This window comes from Mytilus trossulus, chromosome 13, assembly GCF_036588685.1.
Source record: "Mytilus trossulus isolate FHL-02 chromosome 13, PNRI_Mtr1.1.1.hap1, whole genome shotgun sequence".
NCBI lineage: Eukaryota > Metazoa > Mollusca > Bivalvia > Mytilida > Mytilidae > Mytilus > Mytilus trossulus.
The window spans coordinates 17,927,589-17,937,935 of NC_086385.1; the positions used below are offsets into that span (position 1 = coordinate 17,927,589).

A 10,347-nucleotide genomic window follows, 5' to 3' on the forward strand; every position below is an offset into this window, starting at 1 on the left:
GTAAAGAAGAAACACAGCAAATGTCTAAGGTTAGGTTGGTGATTGATGCTTTGCTAACCCATAATTTACCAATGACGCCAAGGGTAACTGGGGAATATAAATATGGTCCCTGTGGTCTTCTGTGAAATAAATCAAAATTTGAATGAAATGCATATGGGTGAGTATAGACTTTAAAGGTGTTTATAATAACCAGAATGACCTGACCAATCATTTAGATTTTTGCACCACAGTAGAAAGACTGTAATGTTCGAGGAATTTAAGCATAATCTTTATACCATAAAAATTAAACAAACACAAAAACATAATTAAAGAAAGCAAACCAGTTAATATTGAGTGTTTTCTCTTCATCTTTATATCTTCACATTAAAGTAACTGTATTACTATTGATGGCTATCAGTTACATGTTCCTTGCATAGACCTATTCTTGAGCCTTAATGTAACTCTATGGTAAGCTATGACCCCCTTGGACCCGCCTCTGAGATTCAGGCCAAAAGGCTTAACCTATAATCCATTGATTATATTTGATTACTTTCTATATCAAATAGAAGATGCGGTATTGAAACAGCTCTTCGCAAGAGACCAAACGAAACAAAAATGAACAACTATAGGTCACCGTACGGCCTTTAACAATGAAAAAGCCCACACCGCTATTAAGCACACCGAAATAACAAATGTAGTCAGTGCATACGAGAAAACTAACGGCTCAATTTTTGCACAAAAGTGTGAACAAAAAAATATATACAACCACTGAATTACAGGCTCCTGGCTTTGAACAGGCACATACAGAATATGGCGGGATTAAACATGTTAGCGGGCACCCAACCCACCACCTAACCGTACGTTGATTGTTGTATGGTAAACACTTTCAAATATGCTATGAAATTAGAAATCGGACTTGTGCATCTGTATGCTTTGTCATAGTTGCATCTTTTGAGTTATTGTATTTTCCTACCAATGCACACTTTTGTATACATGAGGATTTTTTTAAATGTAGAAATTTCCTCCAAGTGTTTTTCGACAATACAACTGACATTATGGGTTGCTGTCTGCATGTTATGATGGTAAATTATTATTTTCAAACATGCATATTGGTTATAATCATATCAAAGCATAATCTAATACATGCAACATTCATTCACAAACGCAATATTTTGTCAACGAAGCGTACAGTATAAAAAGGTGTAATGACAACGAAGCGTACACAACATGAAAAAAGAGACATTTTAAAACGTGTATTTTTTGGTTTCTAGATACAACATAAACAAACGATCTTTATAAGTTTGTTAATTTATACTATGAAGTTTTCAAAAATGTATGTTTTAAAAACTATGAGGTACGAGAAACATTAAGTTTTGAATGTTTAAAAATACCAAGCACGTTTTATAATTAATATCGTCGTGCGTTTTTTGATGTTTGTATAAAAAAATGTCACATTTTTTAAAAACCTTTTAGTAACTCATGAGTATTATGGCAAAGAATATATTGGCGCAAAATATACGAAGAATAGATATTGGATTGCCTTTAAAAGTATGAATTCCTTACTGTCTGAACTCAGTGCTAAACGGTGTGCTCGACTCGAACGCGTCAACGTCCGGTTTTATCTGAATCGGGGTTATACAGGGTGAAAAATACCTTGACGAAACCTTTAACCAAAAACTTAAACCTGAACGGGACAGACGGGCGAACGAACGGACGGACGGATGCACATACATAAAACATAATGCAGCTAGTTGAGGAAAAAAGATCTACAACTTTCGAAAACGTATTTAGAAATGTTAAAGAGTGGCATAAAGGGGGGTATCTGCAGGAAAGAGCTTGAAATGATAATGCCATTTCGCGATGAACGAACGATAAATAATATCTTGCACGTTGATCTTTTTATCGATTACGCGAAACACGGCGAATAACACACCTCTTTCACGGCTGTAAGTGAAATAAAAATGGCAAAACACGTTGCACGAAAATAACCCTTTATCACCTTCATTAAAATAATCAATTAATAAAAAAAGTAAGGCGTTTCTTTGAACAGTAAAATAGTAACAAAATATGTATGTGACAAATGTATTATAAAAAATAAAACAATTAATAAATGAATATAAAAAAACATATCAGAATCATACAACACCGAGACAGTTATATGAAAACTGGATATACTTGTAACGAGTAAGTTTAGTTCAAATTCTATTTTCCTGATGAAGGTAAATTCAGAAAAGTGCTTCGGACGAAGAACAAATATTAAACATGTTGTTTTAATTTTTTTAAAGTTCATCCAATATTAAATTTTTTTATGGTTATTTGTCTTCATCTCTGAAAATGTCCTTTCATGAAATATATCATAGAATATATTCTTACTTTTTTGTTAGTCATAATATAATTTACCATTCATATTATTGCTTACTATAATGAAATTCAACAAATGGAAGTTTTTAACGACCTTGACTGGCTATACAGCCCTTGCACGCTCGGTTTTGAAAGTCAGAAAAACTTTTCAAACACTACAGCAATAAAATAGAATTGAGATTATTTATATAGTACATAAACATGTTCATATAATTATGTAAAGCATAAAAAGTATAAAATACAACAATAAAAGACATCTTGGTACAATACTGTACTGCGTAGCTATATAGTAAACATATTTTCCCTTAAGTGCATAATGGACTTTAAAAAAAAAGGAAATCAACTGAACATTATAACAAGTAGATAAATATATTATTATGTTCTGCCGAGTAACAAAAACGTCGGTAAATGAATAGTGATCTAAACATGTAGCATGTGTTGCTCACACATGGATAGAAGAAGATTTATAGTATTAGTGTCAATGGGACAACCCTTCATCAAAGTCACAGTTTATAAAAGTAAACCATTATAGGTCAACGTATTTTTTTTCTACAATTAGCCTTGGCTCACACCGAACAGCAACCTATAAAGAGCCCCCAAAATGACTAGAGTAAAAAAATTCAAACGGGAAAACCACCGGTCTAATCTTTATAAAAAAAAAACGAAAAAGACTTACATTGTATGAACCTCATCAACAAACGACAACTACTGAACATCAGATCAAAGGGATCAGTACTTCCATATAGATACAGTACATATATATATAGATGTCCAATGTTACAATGGTCCTACACGTAGTCTTTCCTCCTTAGTAATGTATAAGGCCAAAATAAATAATAGGTTTGTTTGCCCAAACGCTACCTACCCAGAAAAAAGCTGCCTACTCAAATTCTTTTATTGTCCTAATTTGAAGAAGTTTTTTTTTAATCAAATAGACATGAAGACTAATAGACATCTGATACTACAATTTCTTTAAAAAAAAAAAATTAAAAAAAATGCCTACCTACCTACCCACTGTCTCAATCTTGGGTAGGGTTTGGGCAAATCAAAATATTTTTAAGTGTGGCCTAATACACCAATTTATCGCACCGCGGGTAAATTATCACGTTGTGTTTGTTCTAACGCCGTCACGTGGTGACCCCCTATGAGACCGTAGGGGGTTAGTAAGTTTCATAGGGGGTTCGTGACGCGGTAATTGTGACGTCATCTATTAATGTTGTTGTGTTTCGTTGTTTAGTTTTCAACAAAACGCCGCAGAAAAGGTCCAGCGTCCGATAAATTCGTTATACGGTTAACTACTGACCCCCTACGGATCCATAGAGGGTGAATAAAATTCATAGGGGACTAGGCCTCCGGCCTCACCCCCTATGGATTTTACTAACCCTCTATGGATCCGTAGGGGGTCAGTAGCGAACCATATAACTTATAGTGTAGCGTAGTTGTCGATAATTTGCCAATTGTTATGAAGCTCAGTTAGTAAGAAAGAAAGTTATTTTTATTTACAGTCGTACATGATATGTTCAAATTTATCATTAAATAAGCTGTATGGAGCTCTTAAACGATTCTGATTACTGCGAATTATGAACCAGGCCAATAAATGTTACATTAGAGGTGTAAGTTCTCATTTGTAACTTTGTATGAGGTACGTCAAGTGTTATCTATAAATCAATTGGCATTATATCTGACCACTATGGGGTTTGTTGTTGGGTTGGTTTTTTTTTTTTTGCAATCCATACATAGTTATCGCCCTTTTTTCTCCAGACCTTTGTTTCAAGTTTGTCTAGTGGTTTCAAAGAACGAAACAAAAATGTGTAAAATTGCTGACGACGGAAGCCAAGGTAGAGCAACATATCACTTTGGCCATTTTGACAGTAGAGGTGACATGTAGATGAATACATAATATGTATAATAAAATAAACAATAAAAAAAATCAATATATAAAAATCAATGAGAACCACACATCTCTGAGACAGTAATGTAATAACCGGATGTACTTTAACAAGTTTCTGTAAGTTAAGTTCAAATTCTATCTTCATTACTTCCATGCATTTGACAATCTTATGATACCAGATAAGGATTTCTATCATGCAGGCATTGGACCAACCTGAAATTAATCAGAAAAAAAAACATTTTAAACATTGTTACGGTCTTGAAAAAATGTGTATTATAATGATGCAGTTCTGACGTGTACTGCTAAAAATCATTAACAATTTTAGAATATTTAAAAAATAAGTAGTACTAGGAATGAAGCATTGAATTGTTGAGTTATGATTGAATATTATATACTGATACACGGTGGGTATGGTTGTCCTGCGAGAGAACGTACTGTGCTGGTGATTCGGTCCTGACGGGTGCTGGTGATCAATGAAAAAATGTAAACAAAGACGAAAATGATGATTTTTGACGTTTTCACTCATAAAAATGGAAGAAAACAGTTGAAATTTTACAATTTCGTTTCTTATGGGTTCATATATAAACCATTAAAAAAATGACCCTCTAAACTGTTTCAGAAAGCGTAACACAAAAATGCTCATTTTCAGAAAATCTCGAACTGAAAAAATAAAACAAAAATACTCATAGAGTCCGCTTTCTATACCGCAATCCACACGACAAAACAATTTTGTGAAAAAACATTGCAATTTATTAAAATTTAGCATTTTCTCAAATTATTCATGTCCTGATACTGTGCTGGTGGGTCCTGTCAATGTGCTGGTGGGTCCTGATACGGTGCTGGTGATTTTGGATAGGAAGTTGGTCATATTTGAAACAAATGTTACAAAACCAATAAAATTAGCCAGATAATTGTTGCCAACAGGATCTATGACTCCTATTTTCTTGTGCATTCATTTTGGCTGTTTAATATGTGTTTTCAAATAATCTGAACTTGTATTACATAATAACATAATTCAACATCTTTCGTCCAATATCAGATAACAATATATAGTATCTAAAATAAGTTAAAAATTCCACAATACTATATAATTCATTTTATGTGTCAATTTGTTCGAAAAAAGTCGAAAAGAAGAGATTATATGTCGCTTTCTAGATCTATGCTTAGCATTTATTTCAGAAGACATGGACTCCTCACCCTGATGACCCTGCTGCCTTTCGTAACTTTATCCATATACATATCTTAATAGATAAACAAAAGGCTGCATGCAACACGTATTTTTGTATTTAAAATGATTCGTTGTAACGAGAATATTTGTGGTGAATTGAAACTGTGAGGGTCACAATCTTAAATTACTTATAAATGGTGCTGGAATAAGTTTCGTTATCTGATCTGAATTTTCTGAAAGGTGCAAGGTAGATAGACATTTTGATTTTTTTACTCGGTAATGAACCATTGTGTTGATCCCATGCCAAACATAACAAAAATCTATGTACAAAGGTCTGTGAATTTTCTACAAAAATAGTGATTTTGATTTCACTAAATTCTCTTTTTCTACTAAATACAATAATGAACTATAAATAATAATGCTTTGCAAAAAGTTTCCCCTTGATATTTGTACAAAATTATATCTCTATTATTCATTGTCTGTGCTGTTTTGATACTATTGCAGTTTGCACATTTCGGAATTGACAGGCGACAGGAGGGGTCATAAACCGTACACGAAAAGATAAAATATTGATATAAGTACTTAATTTGCATCTTTGAACCCCCACCCCGGCTTGTTTTTTTAGTAGCCTGGGGTATCTAAAAATGGTCGATCACAGACAGCCAAGTACGCATTTTACTTTCCAGGCGTGTTATTGTTGATTGTTTAAGTCCTGAAAACGGATAGATGGAAACAAAAATGTTTGATATATCTGGCTTTAGATTAAGTTTTTTTTTTAAATAAAAATTAAGGCTACATCTTAATATAATAACTCTATGAATTCACAATATAAAAAAATGCAGAAAAAAAAATGAATGAAGTGAAATATCTTAGTAAGGAGTCATTACTACAGAGATGGTGTGTTTGACACACAAAACTTAAAAGCTTAGTGATATTACCAATATTAAAATAAAAGTGTATTTTAGTTGGGTATTTTTTCAATTTACTCATTTTCAATTATAATCAAGGCACATTTTATTTTTATTCATGAAAAATATTTATATATAGAAAAGAAGGACACATTGTTCACTTCCTCCCCCGTAATTCTTTATCAAAAATATTTATTTTGAAATGAAAAAAGCTAAGAAATTTTAATTTTATTAGTGTTCTCTAGGTTATCTCGTCTTCATTCTCTGACATATTCTAGCCTGCCCTTTCATAAAATAGTGATTTTTTAGTGTTCTATCGAACTTTCGAGAAAAAAAAAATACCTGATAACCGTTTAGACGAAAAAAAAATTGTTGGAAAAATCTTACAGCAAGTGATTTTTAATAGCTATAAGATACATTTTTCTTTTACAATACAACTTTTAAATCTTACGGGAAACTATTCCAAGCTTTCACTGTAACCTCGCTCTAACTTATCCCCATCCCTCTCCCCCCCCCAAAAAAAAAAAAATTGGCATTACTTTTCCGCGAAAAAAAGATGACGTTTCCAGAAAAAAAAGTTTACGTTTCCGCAAATAAATATCTTACTTTTCCGGATTTAAAGTAACTATTCCGCAAATAATTAAGGAATATCTATTGATCGAAAGCAAAGCTATAATAAAAAATAAATATGTATGAAGTTAAAGGTCATCATAACATGTAAGTAAAATAGATCATTAAAATGTATGAAAACGTATATTCAAAAATGTCTTGATATGAGTTCATAAGTCAGTTCTGGCAGCATATTTGTAGCCAACACGTCGTACAAAGTCCATAGTAGCACATTCACCGTTTACAAATTTTGTATTTTGTTCAGGAAGGAAGTCCATCTTCTCCTTTTCATATTTCCGAACGGGTGCTTTTACAGTTCGAGTTCTCATCTTTATGTAAGATGTTGTCTTCAGTTTCAATAACACATTGACAAAGACAAATATGGTAGGATGGCTACCGTAAAACTGCTCGTTCAGGCAGGCACGAAAAGACTCGACACCATTCGTTGTTCTCTTTTCTTCGGGGTCAGTGGTGATGCCCAAATGATTGGTGGAAATCTCAATTGCCATCTATATGAAATTCCAATATATAATCGGCAGACCTCATACATTTATCGTCAGATGGAGCATCGGAAATTAATTCAATAAAGCATTCTTCAATCATGTCAGTTGGCAAGTAAGCCAAACCAAAGATGTCTCTGTGAAGTTTAACTCATCCTTACCCAAGTCAGTAGTACTAGTTATATCTAGTAAATTGTAGCTATACTGAGATCACAACATTTTTTTTTTATTTAAAAGAAAAAATAAATAATTGATCATATATGTGCATTCAAATCTTTAAAGTATACCAGGTAAATTTGCGGAAAAGTAGTAAAAACAAATTGCGGAAACGTATATTTCAAATTTGCGGAAACGTAGTATTGGGACTTTGAAAAATTAGCGGAAATGCAATACGCCCTCACAAACAAATGTGTTATAAGCTGCTAAAGAATGATTCAAACGCTCAAAAAGTCCTTTGTTCTATATTTTTGCTCTCCATTTTTATGCAAAACCTTTTACATTTTTATTTTATGGGTTACTGTTGAAGGTCGATGACGTATGGTTGTTAACACAAACTTCCTTTGGTTTCTTATGGAAATTTGTCCAACGACAACAAACATACCACATCATCTACTTTATATAAGTATTGTATAAATTACAACGTATTTTGGTGATCTTGCAAAATGATCGTAATCCCGAAAATCGTAAACATATTTTCTTTTCTTAAAAGGGGGCAAGAAGGGTTCCATTAACAGTTAGTTTAAAAAAAAATAAAAAAAAATAGGGGTATTTTGTCTCTCATAATAACAGTAAACAGATTCACAACAATGTCAATTTCAAGAAAGCAGACAACAGCTAATAAGTCAATAACATTACATCATCAATGATCTTGAATATATGCCACTTTTAACTAAAATATAAAAGCACAGAACCAGGACATAGGAGCACAGAACCAGGACCGTTTTTTCTTATCACCAGCACAGCGTCAGGACAATTCCGTTTAACGAACTTGCACGACTTTTGCAATATAATATTGTTGTAATATACTTTGCATGGTACTTATGACACATCAGAGAAAAATTAAGCAACAAAACAGTCGTTTTATTGCCGTTCTGATACAATGTAAACAAACCCACCAGCACAGAATCAGGACCCACCAGCACCCGTCAGGACCAAATCACCAGCACAGTACGTTCTCTCGCAGGACAACCATACCCACCGTGGATACGTAAGACAAAAAAAATATTAACGTGAAATGAACATCTCTAAAGTATCATTTAAATAGATTAAGAGTAGACAGATGATGTGTTTTGATTCTGTGATATATGTTGATTACCTTTGTTATGCATTTTGTGGCGTAGCAGTAAATGAACATTGCTACTGCTACCAACCCGGCTGCTCCGACCACAGAGACAACAATAACGACTGTAAAATAAAAACAATCGAATTGATGTATAATATATCTATGTCAAGATATCATATCTGAAGAATTAACATAATTAGGGGACGACCATTTTATTTTTTGGGGATTCGTGATCCACGGGGACTCAGTAAGTGGTGATATATTTGATTTTAAATCGTTGTATATTTTATGACTTTTTGTTTGTTTTTCGGTCTTTTCTGTCTATTAGTTTCGAATTAGCATATATGACCAATGATTTGTATGTTTGATATCAAGATGTAATTTACAATCCATGTCTTTATATTGGAAAAAAAACTATTAAAGGATTTCAGTCGCCGTTTTGAATTTTTAATAGCGTACCCGTCTTCAAATAAAAAAAAAATCACATACAAACGAATATAGCAATGCAGCGTAATTCGGTTTTGCAAAAATTATTAGACGTACATAGTTGTAAACCACTACCTAAATTTTGTAGATGCAGTCATAGATTAGTTATAGCTTGCTGTTCGGTGTAAACCAAGGCTCCTTGTTGGAGGCCGTACTTTGACCTATATAAAAGTTAACTTTTTATACATTGTGACTTGGATTGAAAGTTGTCTCATTGATTCTCATTCCACATCTTCTTATTAATATTTAGTGTAAATAATGTTGAAGTCGATTCCATCTCACAATCATTACGAATATTCAAAACGCAGTCATAAAAAATTAAATCAAAGAACAAATAGTCAATTTAGAAAATTAATTACAAATCTTAGAATCAGTGATCATTCACTATTAATTGAAAAAGGAAGGCATTTTAAAATTCCTCGCAAAAAATGCAAAGTACTAGATAATGAGAAACATTTCTTAATAAATTTTTCTCACAATTCAAATATTAGATTAACATATTTTAATTGCATTAACATAGAAAATAATTCATTTGCTAATCTCACTGACAATAACAAAGTTATATATATACTTAACCCATCAACACCAACACAAGTGAATAAACTAGGATCCTTTATAAAAAAAAGTCAATAGAACTGGGGACAGGGGACCCTTTAATATTTACCTGAATTTGTATATATATATTGAGTTACTTAGTTATTGTCTTCATTTGTTTTTGTTGTTGTTATATGTCACAAACTGTAAAGTTTATATGGCAATAAAACTTTGAATTGATTGAAAATTGTTATTTTTGTTTAGGATTATTGATTATAAGTATCATTTTCTCTATTTCAGAAATGTAGACATATTTCTGAACCTTTTTCTTATTATTATTTAATTACTTGTAAGGATAGGATCATCAGTTGTAGTAGTGCTCTCTGAAGTAGTGCTTTCTGCTGTTGTACCATCTGTTGGTGTTATAATTGGAGTTGTGTCTTCTATTGTTGTTATAATTGGAGTTGTAGCCTCTGTAGTTATAATGACTGGACTTGTAGCCTCGGTTGTTGTGTCCACCACTGTTGTCATTTCAGTTGTTGTCATAACTGTTGATGTCATAGCTGGAGTTGTAACCTCGGTTATAGTGTCTTCTAGTGTTGTCATTTCAGTTGTTGTCATAACCGTTG

General features: G+C 32.5%; 1 protein-coding gene across 1 annotated transcript; it reads right to left on the reverse strand.

Moving 5' to 3' along the window:
• Positions 1-3,774: 3,774 nt before the first annotated feature.
• On the reverse strand, positions 3,775-10,341 carry LOC134694713 (mucin-2-like). The gene is made up of 3 exons (XM_063555755.1): positions 10,066-10,341; positions 8,732-8,820; positions 3,775-4,444 (listed from the first exon to the last, which is right to left on the reverse strand). The coding sequence occupies exons 1-3, from the start codon at positions 10,337-10,339 to the stop codon at positions 4,424-4,426; spliced, it is 384 nt and encodes a 127-aa protein (XP_063411825.1). The 5' UTR covers positions 10,340-10,341; the 3' UTR covers positions 3,775-4,423.
• Between the last annotated feature and the right edge of the window lie 6 nt (positions 10,342-10,347).